Below are 22,458 nucleotides of genomic sequence, written 5' to 3'. Positions count from 1 at the left end.
ATTTATTTCAATCTATTTTATATTTTTTATCAGGTGATTGTACATTGATACCATTTACCACTGACTATATAGCAAATGTTGGATTTGCACGAGCGCCTGCAATGACAAGTAGGACAGGAGTTAAAGATGGTAGAGCTGGTGTTTTGTGGCCAATATTTATGTCTGGCCCAAATGCAACTCCACAAAAACCTCACTATGGTTCAATCAGTTATTCCGCACTTGGTGGAAGAATGGAAATCTCAGGTTTGTTGATAATTTATCAAGTTTGTTATTTCTAAATTAAGTTAATTTTTTATTTATTCAAACTTCATCCCACCAACATGGTTTTTGGTGTAAATATATATTCACGCTTTATCTGGTTGATCTGCATCTTATAACAGCCGTCTGATATTTCATATTTTCTGCTTATTTAGTCAAGTTTTTAAAAATATTTTTCTAACCATGCAAAATAATAGAAAAAGTATTATATTATAAATAAATTATGACATTTTACATGCGACATTACAAATATCATTACAAGTATTACGACATTACAAATATCATTTTTAAACAGAAACTACGTTTGTTAATTTTGATGACAAGCAATGTACGCGTGATCGACACACAGCGTTCATGACCAACCCAGCTGGTGAAGATTACATGCACCCGATATATGCCGAAAAATTACATTTTGTTAATTCATCGCCAGACAGCCGAATTTTCATACATCGTCCCTCACTGGGGTATGCATCATTTTTGTCATTTTTTAATTTAATCTATTTCAATGCAGAATTATTACACATTCCTAGATAGTGATTACTCCTATAATGATGCGTATCAAAACAAAAATGTTGTCATAATTTGTGAAACTATTAGCCATTGGAAATTGTTCTCGGTATTACAAACCAATGTAGATTTATTTAATAATTTTCAACCCAATGTGACCTTACCGTATTATATTACCATTAACAGTCACATTTTTAAATCAATATCTTTCATACAAAATTTTATTTTATGTCATTTTAATAACTGTTGTTTTGTCGTTAGCTTTTGTCACTTTTTTAATTGTATAGGATTTTTGTTATCACTATACAAAAGTGAACAATGCATTACATTTTTTAGTAGATTTACAAAACATGGTCACATTATACATTATTCTCTTGTATTTTTAGGAAAATAAATCCATCCGACTGTGTTGATATGGAATGTGATGGAATGAAAGTCGTTTTCTTGTTAGATAAAGATGGTTCAATGTTGGGTTCACCAGGTTCTGTTATACCAGAGGTAGGCTAACTGTTTATGGGTCTTTTGTGTTTGTTTTGTTAGTTACAAGTTTTTTTGTAAAATATATACCCTAGACTAATGTATATTTTGAACACTCACTAACTGTAGCGACCACGCTTATTTTCTTTCATATAAATGTAAATAGGTTTTTAACTGTAAGTGTGTTTTAAGAATTGTTGTTTTGTCGCTATATCCTGATTTTTCGTTTAAAATATTTCTAAATCTTCACTACAGTAATCTAAGAAACAAAAAACTGTTATTGTGTTTTTACTGTTATTGTATTATCAGTTGCCATGTATGCAATTCTGTTTATCAAGTTTCACACAAGCTGTCCATAGTACATTGATATTCTCTGGTTATATTACCTGCATTGCACACAAGTGATAATGTTAAGCATGTATGTGACTCTATGTCTCTATCATTTCCCTTTAGTTAAAAAGGTTGTTTTGGTCAATTCCACACTTAAAATTCATCTTTAAACAACCTTAAGCATATGGCTGCAATTACTTAACCTTACTGTATAGCATTGCATAACTTAAAAGTAAGCAACATTTAAACTGGACTATCTGTTACAACTTTATTACATTTCTTTAGATTGATGTGTTTATATTATTATTTTAATGTGATTATAATACAGGCTGAGTTTGAATGGGATGGAGACAAACGCAGAGGATTGGGTGATTATAGGATTCCAAAAACAATGCTTACCAGATTAAATGGAAGCCGAATACCTGTGAATGAAATTGCTCCTAACAAAGGAATATTAAGGTAAACTAGGCATTTTGTTGACACAGGTTCGACCAGGTGTATTGATATTTTGCTTTTATTGCAGAATCCGTATGTATATATTTAATTTTTACAGTTTTTGGGTGTTTATTTTCTACAAAATGATTAGGTTATATTAAGATATTTATGATAAACATTTTGAAAAATATTCAGAAATGAGACTTTAGTATATGCTATCCCCTAAAGAGGTTTCTGTAAAAAATATCATAATTTTCAATTTAACAGAAAAAACACAACCACCACAAATTGTGTTAAACGAACATCATGGAGAGCTCACGAATGTCATGGTTATCGTCATGAATTACTTATTATTGAAAGTTTGGATGTTGACTCAGAAACCCGCAGACTGTCACCAGTTGCATTGCTCACTGAAGGATACATTGATCTTCTTAATGGTAACCCAACTAATAAGCTCAATTTATTTTGCTTCTTTTGTTTAAGTATGTGATATGTAAAAAAAACAAAAATTCATACATATAACAATGTGTTTTTAGCTGTAAGTCTGTTTTAACAACTGTTGTTTTGTTGTATATTCTGTTTTTTTGTTTAAACAAAAGTGGGTTGTGTCTTTACGCACACTTTTGGTTTTTTATTGCAAGTTTAACTTAATAATTATTAAACATAAATGGCCCAATTGTCTGCTAGGTGTAGCGACCATGCTTATTTTCTTCCAACTAAATGTAAATATGTTTTTAACAACTTTTGTTTGGTCGCTATACCCTATCTTTTCATTTCAAATATTTCTAAATCTTCGCTACCGTAATCGAAGAGACAAATAAAGTAATTATTGTATTATTATTTGTCTCCAGGGACTAAACATGAGTCAATAAAGGATATCTCCTTAATACCTGGGTAAAAGAAGTGACTACTATACCCAACAAACTTAAATGTATGCTGTATTTGATTTTAATCTAATTTTTTTCCAGGACCACAAGACCATGGTTGGTGTGATGGTTATACTTGTCAGGAACGTTTGTCAACATTCCATGCAACTGTTGCACTGAATAAAGAATATCTGATACATTTCAGTGGTAATGTGACTTGTGTTTCCAACAATATGTTGATTTTTAGAAAAGAAACTCAAATTTTATAAACAAAAATAGTTTAAATTAGTTGCTGTCCATACCAAAATAAATCATATCAAACATACTTTGTTGGAAAACTTAAAATTATTTCTAAAATTCTAACATTTTACTTTTAACATAGGAACTTCACCCCAAAAGATGCGACTTCGATTGCCTAACGTGAACAGCACAGACTCTGTTGTGGTTGGTTTGTTTTACACCTCACCACGACGATTAGATGTTTATGTTAATGAAGTCTACATCGAACCATTGAATGCCCAAACCAACTCAAACGGTAAATTATAAAAATATTACAATCTCAAACTGTATGTTCAAGTATACAAGATATATGAATAACATTTTGGATAAATAGGAATAAACTTGGGTAGTTGATATCTAGTTGAAACAGACACTCTCACATCAATATATTCTTTTAAGTGTTGTTTAAAGGACAAACATACATTGTATTGAAACTTCTACATTTTGTTTTACTAATGTTAAATCCAACTTGTTTTCAGGAGAACGTATTTTGCTTAAACCGACCACACCTACTCAGTACAAACCAACCAATTCGAAAAATACCGGCGCAAACTACTTTGATCGGGACTCACAAACATTGTTTGTCACGGTTAAGGGAGATACCCCAGTTGACATCTACACGGCACCAGTGGTTGAAATTACATTTGGCATCCCTCCAGTTACCCCAGATGAGTTTTTTGACAGTGCAGGTCTCATTAAGAGACTCGCTTTATTCTTAAATGTAAGTTCTTTATTGATGACGATTCAATCTTTACTGTTACAATTTTTTATTTACTAAACAAATGTTGTTCTTTTTTGCTAGTTTTAGCATTTAAAAAAATATATGTTAAACTTTAAAATATTGCTTGCTTTCCAATATATATGCATTGTAAACATTTGAATAGGAATATTAAAATCTAACATAATTTAATATTTAGCTAAAAAATGTTAATTGGTAAATAAAGTTAAATTAAAATATCGTGATGTTTTTTTTTTGTTCAACAATAAACTCAATTTTATGATACTTTTGTGTAGGTTGACGAAAGTAAAATACGAATCGTGGACATTGTTCGAGTTGGTTCAACTTCTTCAAGTAGAAAGAAACGTTCGACACAATCCTCTTCTGTAAGAAATTTAATCTAAAAGTCTAATGTTGGTTAATAACCTGTTTGCATATAAACATAAAACAGTTGCTGTGGCAAATTTTTTTGTTTTTTATTTGATGTTATATTAAGGTCATTTTTTACCTTAAGGTATCTGTTGAAGTTGGTGATCCACCACCAACCACACAAACCACCCCCCCACCAGCTACCATTGCACCAGCACCTCAGGTATTTCATCATTATCAGTTAAATACCTATGGGTGTCTAAGTGTATAGAAACCAGCAAAGACAAATATTGTGCAATGCTTTCTAATTTGTCTGTACTTTATTTAACCTTATCAGTTTGTTCACTAAGATGGATTTATAGCATAAATAACATTAAACCAAACTTTTACATCATAAGTGAAGATCATAGTTTTAATCAACTCATGACTATTCTTGGTTAAACACATCAATATTACCCATGTTGTTTAATTACTCTGTTTATTTTGCCAAATTTTAAAAAAGTATTTTTTCAACTAGACTAGATAAATCAGATGGTTTTTGTTTAAAAATCAAAAAGCCAAAGTTTATATGTTTTCTATGAATGTACCATTATTTTTTATTATTTTAAATGAATATTTCACATTTCAAACAATAGTTTTAAAACTATTTTTAAATAAACATTTTTCAGCCTGGTAGTACAACTACCACCCAAGCATCAGTGACTACAACACCGTCCCCTACAGATCTTGCAATTAAGGTATTCAATGACTATATGGTACAAAAATAAAGCTGAATATATTTATAAACTAAAAGGCGACTTAAAAAGCTATAGATTTTTTTCAAAAAAAATTTGAAACTTCATATTAAATACTCTTAAGGTTTAAACCATAGTTGTCTCCCTTGTTAATTTTTTTATTTAGCAAATGCAAATTAAATAAATAATCTTTCAATGACTCATTTAGTATGAAAAAAGTACTACTCCTTGCCTGATGGCAAATAAAAAGTCGAAAATATACTATTTTTTTCATACCAGATGACCGTTAACAGTTTATTTAAATTATGCTTGGTACTGGTAGCAGAAGTAACAAACTAATTACTTTGTGACTGAAGTTTTTTGAAATTTATTAATTACTTACTCTTGTTATTTTAGCTGTTACAATCATACACAGTGATGATTGTAAACGCGCTACAAACTGGTACATTAGCCAGCCAACTTAACACAACTATACTTAGCATGAGCGTTATTGATGCGTTACCACCACCTGAGGATTCATCATGGAAGGTATAAACTATTGACAACTTTATTATCTTAAAATATACACAATACTTTTCTACTGTAACTTATTATTTAATTTAAGAATATATCTCATGGTGCAGCAGAATTATAAGCTTATAACACTGCCATAAACAACAATTGTAAAAACACGCTATGGATAAAAGGTGTGAGAAAGAGCTCAATTAAAAAGCTTAGCAGGATTAAAATTGGAACTTGGTATCTTCTGATTGCAGAGCAAGTACTTTAATCTATGTACTGCAGACCTGGGATCTAGACCGCATTTGGCCCATTACCCCAACACCCTGAAAGCCCAATTAAGTCCTTTGTGCGAGGGTTGCCGGAAAATAACACCAAGTAACATCTTGTATAATTTTTGCAGAATATTGCAAACCAAACAGAGAGTGGTATCACCCCACACTCATACACACAACCAGATAAGATACAAGTTTCACAAGAAGCGAATGCAGTATACACACATACCGTATTCCCCATACAACCAATGGTAATTTCTTAATCTAGCGCTACAATGTTTCATCATGTGTTTTATAACCTATTACTATTATTTTCATATTACTTACTCATTCTTGTGTGGTGTTGCACCTCAAAGTTACAGGTCATACATCATGTGACATTGAAAAGTGCCGGGTCGTAGGTTATGGGTTCAAGGCTCATCGCTGGCTCCATTGTGTATGTACGTGTCCTTGGGCAAGACACTTAATGGCACAAATCAACAATGATAACAGCATTTGGCATTATTATACCCGATATAACAAAGTTCCGTGGCAAGGTTACACCTCTAATATAGATTATAGAATATAATTTAGGAATTTTAAATGTTTATTTAATTTATATTCTGTATTTGTAGATTGAAGTAGTTGATTCTGCTGGCAACAAACTGAAGCAACTCGGTCATTCATCTGATCCATGGATGATAACTGTGTCGGTTCAAAATAAACCAACTGATGTTTTGTTGAGTGGTGTAAAGACTGTTCCATTTGTTTCTGGTGTTGCTACGTTTTCAGGTAGAGTAAGCAACAAATATTTTTTGGTGACAAATCATAATTTTACCAATTTCTTACAATTGTATTGAAAACTGTTCTGTTGAATGTTGTAAAAACTGTTCCATTTACTTCTGATGTTGCTACATTTTTAGGTAGAAATAAAACAAACAAATGTTTATTTTTTTTAATTTTACACAATTATATTAAAAATGGTTCATGACAGGTTTGTCGTTAAATAAACCTGGAACATACAAGTTGGTCTACCAAGTGACGCATCCAACTACAGCATCATCATTCTCAACAACAGGCCGAGAATTTTCTGTGAGTTTCTTTAATTGAGTTTAACTGTGGCAACCCAAATGTTAAGCAATTACCAGCAAAGCTTTTGATGGCCCATTCTCCAAACCTGCTTTTCTATAATCATTTAAAAATATAAAGTAGCATACAGTGAAAAATTTTCAACCAAATCAAATGGTGATATAATGGTGTGTCATGACCCGATAGTTAAAAACCACTGCTATTAAGTTTTTTGTCTGTTTTTTTTTGTTTTGTTTTTTTTATAAAATTGTTATTAGCATGTTTGCTTAGAAATTGGAAATTTTATTTACAGATCATTGAAAAACCAGCTCCAGTCAACCCCCCTCCAAATAATAACACAAAACTGATTGGAATAATAGTTGGAAGTGTGGTTGGTGTTCTTGTACTTGTGATTATCGCTATAATTGCATGGAAACGTCCATGTTGTGGTAAGTGCTAAGGAAAAAACTTGTTTTAAAAAAAGTTTGGCATGTTTATATATTATAGTGTATCCAGTACAAAAGTTATATGTTTTGTTAAATATGTAAATGCTGTTGTCAACGCATGGTATATATATAAATGGTTAGATAGCCTGCATGACCCTACTTTGCTTGTGTAGGTAAACGCAAGAGTGCAAAAATATCTTGTGAGCAAACTGATGACGACCGAAAGGTGTCCAAATACTCTGGCAATGAAAACGTGGATATGAATGAATATGTCACAGGTAATTTAAACAAACATTCCACACTGCGCATGTATTTCACTAGTATGTAACTCATGCATGTTAATCACATAGTAGAACCACAACCTATGACAACATTTGGTCAATCCACTTCTAGAAACAATGACAATGATGTAGAATCAACAACAGGTAAAATATGAACAACCAAAGTTTTAAAAACAATTGATTTATGCAATCCTTTAGAAAATACACTGAAGCAGCTTGGCATGAAAACACATTAAGTCAAATGTTCATCTTAAATGTAGACTAGATTTTATAGTTTTCTCACCTGGGTTATCTGCTTGTTATCCATGTTTCACACAAAACTGTTCTTGGCTGAGTGTAGCATTAATGCTTTATCTATTTAGTTTATATTAGCCCATTGTTCTGTTTATCCATCTAATTGTTTATGTGTACCCAACTAGACCAGAAAATCAAGAAAACACTGTAATACTGCACTTTTTTCTTATAAATTGTGTTGTTTGTATACACTTTACAACCACCTTCACTTTGTTATAAATCTTATAAAGTGTTTAAACTAACGTGTTTAAATCCAGCTTTGTACAAATGTATATAGAGAGAAAATAATTACTACAATTCTAGAATCAACATTTTGAGGCATGCTGTTTTGGCATTTTGAGGCATGTTGTTAAATCTAAATGTACTGGTTATTTACCTTACTTTCGTATAACTGGCCAATGTAAACACTTTATTTTTCTAATATACGTATTAATACCTCAAATATGAAGGTAAAGTTTTCTGTTTAAATAAAGGAGTTCCTCCTGTAATGAAAAAACACGACCCTGACATGATGGATCTGCCTCATACTGCAGATGATTACGAGAAAGGCACGCAAACTGATCGGAGATCCCACACTCCTGACAGCTTACCCCCGCCTTATGAATTAAAAGAATAATTATGTTGACATCACTTGTGTACACCACACATCATTAACATGTGTGTGTGTGTGCATTGTATGTTAAGGAATGGCCACTGTAATACTTGATCCAGCTCAATGTAAATATGTGTCTTTGCACAATTCTTATTATTTTATAATACACAGCATACCACATTTGTTCTTATGATCAGAGAAATGGTAGATTTGTTCCAGATAGTTATCAGTTTGAGGGCTCATTAATATTGAAGACGGCTTATAGGTACAGTTAAACCAAGAAAAAAATATATTTATACAGGCCCTCAAGTGAAGCCAAAACAGAAAAATTTGTAAGTATCTCAAAATAATAATAAGATTTTTTTAACTTTTTTTCAAAACAATTCTCTGCCCATATGCCTTGAATCTTAACTAATCTGAAACACCTGTCACTTAAACATGATATTGAACTACTTTGACTTAAAAACCAGGACAAAGAAAGTAATCACTAATCATGTTGTCATAAAAAATATGAAATACGCAGAGTAAGTACAGCACAAGATTAAAACATCATATTGGTTTTCGCCAAATCCACATTTTATCGACTCGACGACAATGAAAATTCCCTGTAAAATATTTGAAATTTTAACCAAATACAGAAGTGTTTAAACTAAGTTATGAGGATTTCGAAGATGTTATACGTATGCTAAGATATATATACTAAGAAGTACAAGTTCTTAATCTAAAACTGAATATAGTAAAATGATCTCACACACACAAAAAGTTGTGTGAACTGTAAAAATAGTTTTTTAACAAAAACACCTAGAAGTAGTGTTTCAAAATGAAACATAAGTGTGTAACTGTAAACTAAACTGAAACACCAAACAAAACTACTTACTGTACTGGTAAGTGTGGTAGACAGTGACCAAAAACATTAACGGGTAAACAGTTGTCCACCGCAAGTGCATCAACTGAAAGATTAAATGTTTAAGGTACACACAAATTGATCAGTGATATTATATATTTAATTAAGAGTGTTAACAGTACCCTAAACAATTTGGAGAAATTTTGTAAATTACAGTATAATTATATTTAACTTTTTTAGCAAATTACTTAAATATTTTCTACATAAAAAAATGGATTTATATTTTAACTACAAGATAAAATAAGAAACATCCGTCATAATTCACTAGATTGTTATGTATGCAATCTGTGAATAAAGAAAAAGCTAAAACACAACTACTGACTTTCAAATATTGAAGGAGAAAAAGTTTCCACTGAACCATCTTTAATAAGATCTTGTTTCAAGATTTTTTGCCGAAGTTTTTCATTGTATCGATATTCACGTATTCGTTGTATATCCCATCTGTGATTGTAAACAATACATTGGGTTCTTTCATATTATTACTTTCCATGCCATGGGTGACTCATCTAAAATATTGGGCATAACTTATAAGAAGCTTTGGATACCCAATTTCTGAAACTATATTCTACACAACTTTTTGTAAGCACATAACCATTTACTTTTGGGCCCTTTTTAAGGGGTTGAAAAGTAATTTTATGCAGTAGATGTCTTTGTCTTTTCACAGGGTTCCATATTATTATAGATTGTTTAGTTATAAACTAAGATATTGTACTGTTTGTGTTAATTACCTTTTACGCCGCTTTTCTGCAATTTCAAACTTACTATGACGTTTTAAATAAGATTCATCATCAATTGCCTGGAAAAATAAAAAATGAACAATGAGCTAAAGAATTAGGACTAGTTATTACAAATTTTCCATTTTGACCAATTGTTGTATTATTGCTTTCTAGCAACACAGGTGTTCCAGTAAGTAAGAAACAATGCATTACATATTTCTTCCTAAAAAAATTTACAACTGTTTTTTTTTTAAATTCAGGTTTTTCGGTTAGGTTAGCAATAATAGAAGAAAACTTTTTTGGGGATTAGTTTACTACCCAGGTAAAACAATTGATTTAATGAGTTTATTAAAATCGTCAACATTACATCTAAGCTGATGATATCATATTCTGTTACTTCAGTATAAAAAAAACGCAGTATATTTGGTAAGTTTCTTTGCAGTAGTCTTGCTGGGTGGTAGACGATTTTTCGACTTTTATCAGTTGTTTACCTCAATTGGTGATTCAGTACTTGTGTTTTCCAATGGTATTACTTTAACACGCCATGTTGGAACTGTAGTAAAACAATAAAATTGATACAAATTTTCAAGTTAAATTTGCTATACATGAATATACAACATCAGTTGTTGTTTAATGACCATTAGGTTTCCATTCCAAGGGAGTTATGCCAGTATTTTAAAACATAGTAGGGTGGGGGAAGTTGGGATAAATTTACCACATAATATCCAACTATCCTGATCGTGTTTTAAACATTTAACAATGGTTTATGGGAGTCATGCTGAAACGGTTTTATAATTCTTTAAGTGTTCTTTGTTTAATACCAAATAGGACGAGAAAATAAAAAGGTGTCCCATTTTTTCCTACCCTACTATATACTACAATTCAAACATTTTTTTTCATTCCTAAGCTAATCAGTATCATAAAAAATAGAAAATATAGTCCACTCACACTATACACAGTTGATTTAATTCACTTACTGTTTAACACAGTTCCATCATCTCTTAAGTTTTCTTGTTCCACTATTCGTGTGCAGGTACTCTGTTCTGTGCTTAACCGTTTATAGTAGTATTGCTTTGTTAGCAACACTGGCTGGGAGTTCAAGGTGTGACTGCTTTCTTCTGCTACAAATATGTATAACATGTATTTGATGCAATCACACAATTTAAAGTTATTGAAAATATGGTTTTTACAAAGCAGTAATTACAAAAATGAATGATAACTTACCTATGTTATCTTGTCCACAAATCCCAACAACTTTAAGCATGTGGTCGTTACTTGAGCTTTTATTTGTAAAAGAAGTTCCAAACCCAGCATTTGCGGCGACAGAAAGAAGGTACTTGATTTCATTTGCCATAGCTACACAGTGCGGGCATTTTTCACATATTTGAATCGCAACTTTTGAATCGTCCAATTTTTCCCCTGATTTTGGTGAAGTGTGTGTAAATAACTGGCTCTGGAAACGCTCAATAAACGAGAGAGGGACAGGAAAGCAACTGAGATCAGATGTTGGAGACGTTTTTATTGGGGAGATGGAAGTGCTGGGTAAGTTAGGACAGCTATGGGAGGCTGGGACAGATAAAGATTTAAACGAATTATTAGGATTCTCATTTTTAGGAAAGATTTTCGTGGGAGTGGAACTGATATTGGTTGGAGTGGTATTGGCAGTAGTTGCTGTTGTGGGTGAAGTTGTTGAAACAATGTTGTGTGCATCTGGTTGTGTTGCTGTTGATGTTGAAATATGATCTTCAGGTTTCGAGTCAGGTTTCGAATGAGATTCTGATCTAAGAACAAGAAAAATATTGTTGAAATTAATTGAAAGATATGCATTCAGACTTATTATGTTATATTTAAGAACAAACCTTCTACGTTTGACTCCATTGTTTTGCTGATGGGGAGTGGAACAACTTTCACTTTCTTTCCGAGTTCTTTTCGACAGAGAAATTCTTCTTTCCATTCTTTCTATTCGACACTTGAACTGAAGAGGAAAAGTATTATTCACTCGTATACATTATCAATGCATGCCTTGGAAATTCAAGAAGGATTAGGAATAAGGTCTTTGTCAAGTAAACAGCCCAGGAGACTCAATAAAGCGATAACATTGTTCACAAGCATTCAGTTAAATTTCAAGTCATATTACAAACATTGGCAGGGAACAATGCATTTAATGTCAATCACAGTATAAGATGAATACTCGAAATATAGGATAAATACTTAAATTATAGAATAAGATTGTAAAACAAACCTACCGATTGGTTATTTGCCTTTAAATGCATTATTTCTTTATCTCGAAGTTTTAATAAATCTTGTTGACGACTAATTAAAGACACCTAAAAAAAAGGCAACAATAATAAAAATAAACTTCTTTTATCATCAACTTTTCTTTTCTGCAAAATACTCAACAAAAATGACTATATGTATGTGATATTTGTAATAGGCATATATATCAAACAAATGTCAAATATCAAATATATTATATATACATATGATATTCGACATTGCAAATATGAATAAATTTGTAATAGGCCTATCAAACAAATAATATATATTATATATAATATATATTCATAACATATTTATATGTTGTTCTTTCCTTTGCTGAATGAAACATGTTTATCAAAACGACTGGTGCTAAAAAGCCGTTAAAAAAGTTCATGGTAAAAATGTGACAAGTTATAACTTGTGAAGTCGTATACCTGTAACATCATCAGTTGTTTTAAACGCTCTATTTCGGCCACAGAAGCAATACTTGGTTCAATCTTCGATGTTTGCAACAGAGTTGTAGCTTCGTTACTCAAAGCATAGTCCGAATGATTTGTATCCGATACATCTGAAGCATTTACTTTGACTTGTCCACGATCCGAATGAAAATCACGGGACCATAGTTTAGCATCAGAAATTTCTGGTTTTGGTAAACGATCGTTTTCATCAACCACTAATTCGTTTTGTAATTTTTTATCGTTGTTAGTCCGATAAACAGAATCAAACATGTCGTTGTCATATTCTTGCGAACATGAAGATTCTGAAAGTCTGCTTCTTCTCGCATTCAACAATTTGGAACTTTTCTCGGGATTCGATTTTTCATTTACAGAAATGGCTGTCACAGGACAACCAGAAACACCAGCTCTTATTCGTGGCATTGGTTTAGCAGCCATTATCTCATCTTTACTTTTATTAGAAACTGGCAGCTAGTAAATTAAATTCTCGAATACCTACAACATAGAACAAACACAGTCTAATGGTATAACTAGGTGTAGCGACCACGCTTATTTTTTTTTAACTAAATGTAAATTTGTTCTGATGTGTAAGCACGTTTTAACGACTGTTGTTTTGTCCCTACATCCTGTCTTTTCGTTTAAAATATTTAGAAATCTTTACTACCGTAATCAAGAAACAACTTGTGTCAGTTTGTTTTTTAAATAGTAAAGAATTAATAATTTTATTCCTGGTAAACAAGATACAGGTTAAAAAAATTGCAGAAGGTTTCACATTAAGTGTTTTTAAATTCTGTTTTCGTTAATGTTGTCCAGCGCCGCTCCACTGTTGTTTAGCAATAACATGCCTACCTCTAAAAAGCGGCGCAACCGAAATTAATTGAAGCCGTCATATCTTTGTCCAGCCAACGCACATTTCCAACGCGTTAAAAACATTTGTTTTGTTGGTTTCGCACACTAATAGTAATATCTATACTACTTTATTAAGTAAATTACAACTGATATGTGTTACTGATTGAAGGTTAGTAGTAGCTGGTAGGAAATAATGTAGGGTCTGGTGAGGCAACCAGCATGTCACGATGTTGAAAAAAAGGAACCAGCTGCCGGCTACCACACTATGCGTTGACGGAGCGGCATTTTAGGGGTACTAGAGAAGAATCTTCCGGTACATAGCAGAATAGGCTAGTGGAAAGTGTTAGTGGTTAGGTGTTGATGGTTAGGGGGTTAGTGGTTATAGGGGTTAGTAGTTAGTGGTTATAGGGGTTAGTGGTTAGAGGTTAGCAAAAAAGGTAGGGGGAAGACTCTTCTCTAGCACCATTTAAGGATATAGAAGTTCCCTGCAAGACTTATACATGCCTCCTTTTCTTTGACACAATATCAGGTGAATCGTAATTCAACTGCCCTAGATCTGTTATATAGATGTCACTGATACCCGTTGTATATTTATTTTAAAATAAACGTTCACTCTTGTTGAAAATTGAGTTTTAAAGTGTATTAAAACATGTTCAGTCACCATAAATCGACTGTATTGCGTTAAGTTAACAAATTTATTACGTCGTAGTCGTATCAGTCGTACGTATTCTGGTGGCTTATGACGTAAGAATCGAGCAGTTGTAATTGTGATAATCTGATTATTATTACATCATACTTGATACTCTGACGTCACGATTCCCCGCGGCGGGGTTTGGGGAGTCTATGGCTATGATACGTCCCTATGTTGACTTTATGCGTTATAACTTTTAAGCTCAAATCATATAAGATTCGTCTCAGACGTAAACTATAGTTTCTAGAGCTATGTGCGATCCTTTTGAAAGAAAAACTTTACCATTGACAAATTATCGATCCTGCCAGAATTATTCCATTGCGGACAATACAAACACATATATATATTATACACACACACACATTCTGCTTAATTCATAGATTCTGAGATTGGATGAAGCTATGACGTCATAGGAACTAGGTTGTAGCAAAATTGCGCTGTCGCAGTCGAATTAACATAACAAGAGAGCATGGTTGTAATAAATGCAGTAAAAGTGAAGGCATGATACAATGATGATAGATTCATGGAACAGCAGTTTATATTAGAACAGCTAACGCTAATGTTCGGACACTGTTGCTTCCTGATGGAATCAAAGATATCTGAACACACACAACGAATTAGTACTATCATACTTTATGGATTAATAACAATTCGAACTAACAAACGAACGAATGTAACTTACTTCATCCTCGCGTGACCGGAAAACGACAGTCGTTATAACACGGGCGTGCACCTCGTGCCAGCTTACGAGTAACTATGTATATTCCTTTGTAGGTGATTGTTTTTTTGTTTTGAATTTTTCATTGTTTTATGTATGGCTTATATGTCCGGCGCCGTGGCGTAGTGGTTAGCGCGCCTGCCTGTAACCATTAGGTAATGGGTTCAAGGCTCGTCACTGCTACCATTGTGAGCGTATGTGTCCTTGGACAAGACACTTAACGACAATTGCTCCAACCCAGTGGTCACTAATGGGTTGTCCAAATTATCAGCCATACATAAAAAAAATGAAAAAATCCCCCCCAAAAATAATCACCCACAAAGTAACATACATGGTAACTCGCTGGCACGAGGTGTTAAATCCGTGTGATAACGACTGTCGTTTTCCGGCCACGCGAGGATAAAGTAAGTTACATTCATTCATTCATTCATTCATAATTTGAACAACCCATTAGTGACAAGTGTCTTGCCCAAGGACACATACGCCCACAGTGGTAGCAGCGTCGAGCCTTGAACCCATTACCTTTGGGTCACAGGCAGGCGCGCTAACCTAGGCAGGTCCTTATGCACACTTTTCTTCTAATTAGAACTGTTACGTTTGATAACGGGAGTTTGGTCCGGGACGCTGCTTTAACGGCCAATCGCGGGGCCTGACTGCTGTAGTCTGTTGTAAGCTGCACTGAATACGACTTCACTATAAAAACATGTAATTTAATAAAAACTGAATAAAAACGAATGGCATTAAAATACACACTAAACTGTTAAACCACATAAACCACAACTAGATACCACAAAAACTCGATACAACAAAAACTCGATACAACAAAAACTCGATACGGCTTTCACTCGATAAAGCAGTTCACAATTAATACAACCTTTCGTCCACACGATACAACAAGAACTGCTCCATACACCTAAAACTAGAAGGAGGAAAAGTGCGCAAAGCGTGACACGTGACAAGCAATTCGGCTAACGGCAATGACAGCAACAAAGGAACACGTTGGAACGTTAAAACAAGTGCGGGAAACAAGTCGTGCGTGAATAACAGTGATAAGGAAAGCAAAATACTAGGTCAAATAGTGACAAGGAAAACACAAAAGAACACAACTAGTGAGAAGAAACACATTTAAAACTAAACTAATATACAATACAAATACTATACGTAAACAACAAAAACAGTGCGCGTGTCAATAAACTAAGTGCTAAACCCACGACATTACACCCCCCCTACTAAATTTATCCTCCTCCTGGAGGTTACATATCTCAACATAATATTCGGGCCTTCTGCAAGTACGTCTGGGCCTCTGTCGGGGTAGTGCGTGCAGAGTCAGATCACTCTGTGACGTAACGTTTCGCGAGTTTCTCGTGTTTATAAGTTCCTTTTGTGCCGTCTCTTCGTTCTCCTCGACGACTGCTTCGTCCGTCGTCTCGTCTGCTTCATTCGTGTCTTGTTCGTTCTCGTTCTCGTTTTCGTTTTGCGGTGCCGATGTGAACTCTGGGGTATATATATGTCCACATACCGGTTGTTGCGAAGCGTTCTGTCGTTCGTCTGGCTCGTCTACTGGCACAATTGCCTCTTCGGTCCACGTTGCACCGTCCGCTGCAGGTTTTAGTCGATTGTAATGGACAGTTTGTGTCTTGCCAACTCTATCCTGTATGACAAAATTTACTGGGCTTATCTTGTCAACCACCCGATATGGTCCTTTATATGGGAATTGAAGCTTTTTGCACTTACCGACCGGTACGGCTGGATTGGTAAGCAACACGATGTCGCCACTTTCAATACATTTACCGTGCGACTTTTTATTATATTGGTTCTCCATTCGTGCCCTTTGTGCGTTCAACGTTTCGCGTGCGATTTCCTCTGCTAGTACCAGCTGTTCTTGTAGCCCTTCAAGGTGACTCAGGGGACTCGATGTCCTGGACTCTCCTGGTTCGGTGTACATCAGGTCGGTCGGTAATCGAAGCGTTCTGCCTGTGAGAAGAAAATGTGGGGCGAACCCTGTACTTCCGTGTTTGCTAGCATTATATGCTGCAATGACGGCGGAGAGCGCTTCGTCCCAATTTCTTTCATCTTTTTGTATATAATTCCTCAGCATGGTTATGATCGTCCTGTTGTTTCGCTCTACCCCTCCATTGGTTGCCGGGTGATACGCTGTGCTCCTCGTTTTTCTGCTTCCCATGAGTTGTACTAGTTCCTGAAAAAGCTTACTTTCGAAGTTAGTACCCCTATCCGAATGAACGGTATCCGGTACGCCATGCACCGTGAACCACCGATGATATAACAAGCTAGCGGTCTCTTTGGCTGTTTGTTGGCGCATAGGCCAAGCTCGGACGTATTTTGTAAAAACGTCACAAGCCACCAGGATAAACTGATAGCCTGCACGTGTTGTGGGTAAAGGACCGAGCACATCGATTTCGATTCTCTGCATTGCTTTCAGTTCGGTGGACGGGATCAGTGGTGCTCGTATTGATTTGTTTGGCTTTTTATTCAGACTGCACATTTCGCATTGCCGGCAGTATTTCTCAACGTCCTCCCTCCATCGAGGCCAATAAAATCTTTCTGTGACTTTACTTTTCGTTTTTGTAATTCCCAAGTGGCCGCCACCGTGAGCTTGGTCGTGAACTGACTTAATAAACTCGTGTCTTAACTTTTCAGGGACCGCTAATTTAGGTGTTAATGTACCTGGTACGCCATTTTCATCTTTCACGTAGATTAGTCCATTTTCGGAATGCAATTTTGAAAACATCGCCCAGTAGTGAAGAACTTCTGTTCCCAATTTCTTCACTTTCCTGTACGTCGGCCTCACACCACGGTCTAGCCACGGCAGAACATGAGTGAGGTGATCATCCGAACGTTGTGCATTCCCAATCTCTTCTGTTGTCATACCTAGTGCTGATGTTAATTGTAATTGACACACCTGCTCAACCTCTTCGTTTTCGTCGATGTTTTCATCCTTCACTAAATACGGGAAGTCGTCTTCAACCTCCAAGCGGCTCAAGGCATCCGCATTGTTGTGCTTGCTACCCGGTCGATGTACAAGTTCGAAATTAAACTGGGCAAGATGTTCAACCCAACGAGCGCATTGTCCATATAGGTCACGGGATTTCCATAACCAACGTAGGGACGCATGGTCTGTTCGTAGAGTGAAATGAGCACCTGCAAGATAACATTTGAACAGTTTAGTTGCAAATATTACGGCCAATAGTTCTTTTCGTGTGGTTGAGTAGTGTTTCTCAGCTTTTGTCAAGGTTCGGCTGCCGTAGGCGACCACATGTTCTTTGCCGTCCACTACTTGACCCAGAACACAACCGATTGCAGCGTCTGATGCATCTGTATCTAGGAGAAAGGGTTTAGTGAAGTCTGGATATTGGAGGACCGGTGCGCGAGTCAACGCGTCCTTCAATGAGGCGAATGCTCTTTGGCAATCATCAGACCAGTTGAATCTACAACCCTTCTCTGTCAGTTTGTGCAGTGGTGATGCTATAGCAGCGTAGTTTTTGACGAATTTTCGATAATAAGACGTAAGGCCCACGAATTGCCGTACCTGCTTGGTGTTCTTGGGGACAACCCACGCTTTCACCGTCGCGACTTTTGCTGGGTCACAACAGATACCATCCTTTGACACGATATGTCCGAGGAACCCGACGCTTTCTCCGAAAAGGTCACATTTCGATGGCTTCAACGTCAGACCGGCATTTTCGATGCGACCAAGCACTTCGTCCAGGCGGTGTAAGTGTTCTTCAAATGTTCGTCCGTACACGATAATATCGTCCAAGTAAGCCAATGCCCCATTCCATTCTATACCATTCAAGACAATTCGCATTAAATTCTGGAACGTGGCGGCGGAATTCGAAAGCCCCATTGGCATGACATTGAATTCATATAGCCCGACGTGACTCGAAAATGCAGTCTTCTCTCGTGAGTGCTTGTCCATAGGTATCTGCCAATACCCGGACTTCAAGTCTAGGGTCGAAAAGTATACCGAGCCAGACATTTCATCCAGACTGTCATCCACTCTTGGAATTGGATAACTATTCTTTTTGGACACTTCGTTCAGGCGTCTGTAATCGATGCAAAATCGCATTTCTCCCGACTTCTTCTTTACCAGCACGATTGGACTGGACCATGGCGACGTAGACTGTCGAATCAGATTTTGCTCTTTCATCTCGGAGATTATCTCTTCGATCTGTTGACGTGCTCGGTGTGATGTACGTCGAGGAGGGAGGCGTACTGGACTGGCATCTCCGGTGTCTATGTAATGTTTCTTTAGGTCCGTCTGACCCAAATCAGTGGATGAGGTAGAAAAGGCACGTCCATGTCGTCTTAACAGATCTAATACTCGATCTTTCTGGCGTTGAGACAACTCGCTGCTCAATTTAACACCATCTCTTATGGCCTGAAATTTATGATTTTCGTTAGGTGAATGGTTAACCGAACAGATGTCGTGTTTTGGTCGATGAGTCGAACGGGAGGTACTGGCATCAGGAACGTTGACAACAACACACGTTTCGGACATATAACAATCAGTTTTACCAAAAGCTGATAATGGTAAGGCGACACCAATTCGGACACCACTGGGAATATTAATGATATCGTCGGTAAAGTTAGCCATTCTTACGGGCACAACCCCGGATTTCACTGTTGCCACACAATTAGCGGTAAGTAAACCGTACCTCGCACCGAAGTCATCGTTTCGTTCTATCAAGACAGGGAAATCAGGCCAGCCGTCGTCATTGTGATGATGTTCCAACGCTCCATTAATGATGGTTTCAGTCATTGCCGGTAGATTTATAGATTCGGTCACGTATACTTCCTGCCGTTCAGGAATAAAGGCTTTGTTCAGGAGAGGAACGGTCGATTCTCCGACAGACATCAAGTTTGAACTGTAACATAATTTACACTGGTTATTTTCCAAGAAATCAAGCCCCAGGATCATTTCATGGACAATGTTGGCGGAAACAAAAGCGTCAACATTCGTTCTGAGCCCGGCAACTGTGAGTGGTATTCTGACTACACCAAGCATTGCAACTGGTTCGTCACTTGGGCCCACAAAACGCATATGCCGCGGGACAGCAGACATCTTTTTGTTAACGGATATATTACTCAATACGTCCGCGCGCATTAAAGTTATTGTGGAGCCTGAATCCACGAGAGCACACACCACAGTCTCGTTGACAACGACATTTGCAAAACGATGGAGTTTTGCAGCTTTAAGACAACCTACTTTTTCAGTTCGTACGTTAAAATGTTCATTTTCAGTGTTGTCCCGACGTACGTTGGGTTCTTTCCTGTGAAAAGTGGTTGTGTTTAACATACCTGTACCTCGAATGTTATTATGAATTGGCACGGGAGGTCTGCTTACTTGTCGTTCATATGGGCAAAATCGACGTATGTGTCCGAATTGTCCACATCCATAACATCCACGTGTAGCAGTTGGTCGATACGAATCACGAATTGGATTGGGTGGTTGTCGGTGTTGCGGCTCCGATTTATGCGCCATCATTCTGTGCAAGCCCTCGATACTGTTTTGGACCGCTTTCAGGCTCTCTGCAATATCACTAGTTGTATTGCTGTTCGACACGTGTGAATCTAGAGTACGCGGATCTACGGGAGCTACTTCCAAATTTTCTGAGGCATCCATTTTTATGGCCAAATCAGCAGCCGCCCAGAAATCGCGGGAGTAATCCAGTTTGATTGGTATCGTCTTGGCAAACTCACGATTAGCTAAACCACAAGTAAATACTAAATACGTTACTTCATTGCGTATCGTCGCTTCATCAACAGCATTTGGGTACGCGCGGTCACCAAGGTTCTTAACAGTGAAAGCGAAATCTCGGGTGCTCTCTCTCGGTAGCTGTCGGCGTTTCATTAGCTCTTCTCTTAAGTACTCCCTCTGAACTTTGTTGTTATTTAAACCCAACGCTCGTTCCGTCAACGTCTTGTACGACAAGTCAAATATGCACGGATCTTTACCTTGCAGTTGCCATCGCAAGTCTTGACTGATTGCCGTGATGAACATGTGACGCTTCACATCGTCTGATGCTTTAACGCTTTCGCAATACGAATTGAATAGTTTGATAAAATTGCCAAGGTCGCAACCAGGAGAGTATGCAGGCGGTGACATAAAAACATTAAAAGCCATACCGTTTTAACACCAGTACACTTAAAACTTGATAAAATATTGAGTTCTCGCTGTAAGCAGACTACAGACAGCCGATAAAACGATTGCAACGTCCTGGCAGGATCGTCAAGAATTTGTTACGTTTGATAACGGGAGTTTGGTCCGGGACGCTGCTTTAACGGCCAATCGCGGGGCCTGACTGCTGTAGTCTGTTGTAAGCTGCACTGAATACGACTTCACTATAAAAACATGTAATTTAATAAAAACTGAATAAAAACGAATGGCATTAAAATACACACTAAACTGTTAAACCACATAAACCACAACTAGATACCACAAAAACTCGATACAACAAAAACTCGATACAACAAAAACTCGATACGGCTTTCACTCGATAAAGCAGTTCACAATTAATACAACCTTTCGTCCACACGATACAACAAGAACTGCTCCATACACCTAAAACTAGAAGGAGGAAAAGTGCGCAAAGCGTGACACGTGACAAGCAATTCGGCTAACGGCAATGACAGCAACAAAGGAACACGTTGGAACGTTAAAACAAGTGCGGGAAACAAGTCGTGCGTGAATAACAGTGATAAGGAAAGCAAAATACTAGGTCAAATAGTGACAAGGAAAACACAAAAGAACACAACTAGTGAGAAGAAACACATTTAAAACTAAACTAATATACAATACAAATACTATACGTAAACAACAAAAACAGTGCGCGTGTCAATAAACTAAGTGCTAAACCCACGACATTACAGAACTTTAGTATGTTTAATTAAATGCTATTTATTCAATTTTCCAATTGTATTGTCTCACGGCCTACTAGAGATATCCCCAGTAGACCGTGATCTCCAGTAGGCCGTGATTGTCTGTAGGGTGTAACGGTCACGCCTTTTATCCAAAACAATATTACTTTCTTTTTTATCAATAAGCGTGTTTTAACAACTGTTGTTTTACCGTTACTACCCGTCTTTTCGCTTTTTACCAACTCTCTTGTTCTTCGTTATCGTGACCGAGGAGACGAAATAAATAAAAACTTGCCTGCTAGTTCTGCTACAAAATCAATTATTAATCTAAATTGACAAGGTCCCCTGCTACCCCGCCCGTTTTCGAATCAATAAAAATTTCACTTGTGTAAACTTGTTATTCTTCTTTTTGTAATATATTTCTTTGAATGTCCGGCACCGTGCTACTAAATTGTCGGCGTATGTGTCCTTGGGTAGGACATTTAACGGCGATTGCTCCAACCCACTTGTCACTAATGGGTTGTCCAAATTATCAGCCATACATAAAAAAATTACTTACAAAGTAACATATACATGGTAAA

At 36.2% G+C, this 22,458-nt stretch overlaps 2 protein-coding genes across 8 annotated transcripts in view; one reads left to right on the top strand and one right to left on the bottom strand.

Moving 5' to 3' along the window:
- The window catches only part of LOC149729602 (fibrocystin-L-like), a 49,591-nt gene extending 41,005 nt beyond the window's left edge, over positions 1–8,586 (top strand). Inside the window, exons 79-97 of one of the 5 annotated variants that reach the window (XM_089886877.1) lie at positions 34–243; positions 554–722; positions 1,152–1,263; positions 1,901–2,031; positions 2,275–2,444; positions 2,976–3,080; positions 3,256–3,408; positions 3,632–3,873; positions 4,167–4,256; positions 4,385–4,462; positions 4,908–4,976; positions 5,370–5,501; positions 5,875–5,997; positions 6,361–6,517; positions 6,720–6,817; positions 7,107–7,242; positions 7,413–7,517; positions 7,593–7,664; positions 8,288–8,586. In XM_089886877.1, coding sequence (XP_089743003.1) covers positions 34–243; positions 554–722; positions 1,152–1,263; positions 1,901–2,031; positions 2,275–2,444; positions 2,976–3,080; positions 3,256–3,408; positions 3,632–3,873; positions 4,167–4,256; positions 4,385–4,462; positions 4,908–4,976; positions 5,370–5,501; positions 5,875–5,997; positions 6,361–6,517; positions 6,720–6,817; positions 7,107–7,242; positions 7,413–7,517; positions 7,593–7,664; positions 8,288–8,430 — 2,495 coding nt within the window. In that variant the 3' untranslated portion in view covers positions 8,431–8,586. The other 4 variants (XM_089886876.1, XM_089886881.1, XM_089886880.1 and 1 more) reach the window with 4 other exon arrangements.
- Positions 8,587–8,882: 296 nt separating this feature from the next.
- Positions 8,883–14,673, bottom strand: LOC149729601 (uncharacterized). 3 transcript variants are annotated; one of them, XM_089886891.1, is made up of 10 exons: positions 12,720–14,673; positions 12,273–12,353; positions 11,886–12,001; positions 11,251–11,807; positions 11,004–11,144; positions 10,518–10,579; positions 10,039–10,106; positions 9,633–9,751; positions 9,284–9,356; positions 8,883–9,011 (listed from the first exon to the last, which is right to left on the bottom strand). In XM_089886891.1, the coding sequence occupies exons 1-10, from the start codon at positions 13,176–13,178 to the stop codon at positions 8,984–8,986; spliced, it is 1,704 nt and encodes a 567-aa protein (XP_089743017.1). In that variant the 5' UTR covers positions 13,179–14,673; the 3' UTR covers positions 8,883–8,983. The 3 variants fall into 3 exon arrangements, with proteins under 3 accessions (XP_089743017.1, XP_089743016.1, XP_089743019.1); XM_089886890.1 differs by having other exon boundaries at positions 11,004–11,147; positions 12,720–14,669; XM_089886893.1 differs by lacking the exon at positions 9,284–9,356 and having other exon boundaries at positions 11,004–11,147; positions 12,720–14,670.
- Between the last annotated feature and the right edge of the window lie 7,785 nt (positions 14,674–22,458).

Source organism: Ciona robusta, chromosome 10 (assembly GCF_009617815.1).
Source record: "Ciona robusta chromosome 10, ASM961781v2".
NCBI lineage: Eukaryota > Metazoa > Chordata > Ascidiacea > Phlebobranchia > Cionidae > Ciona > Ciona robusta.
Note: the sequence above shows the minus strand (reverse complement) of the source record. Positions and strands in the feature narration are given on the sequence as shown.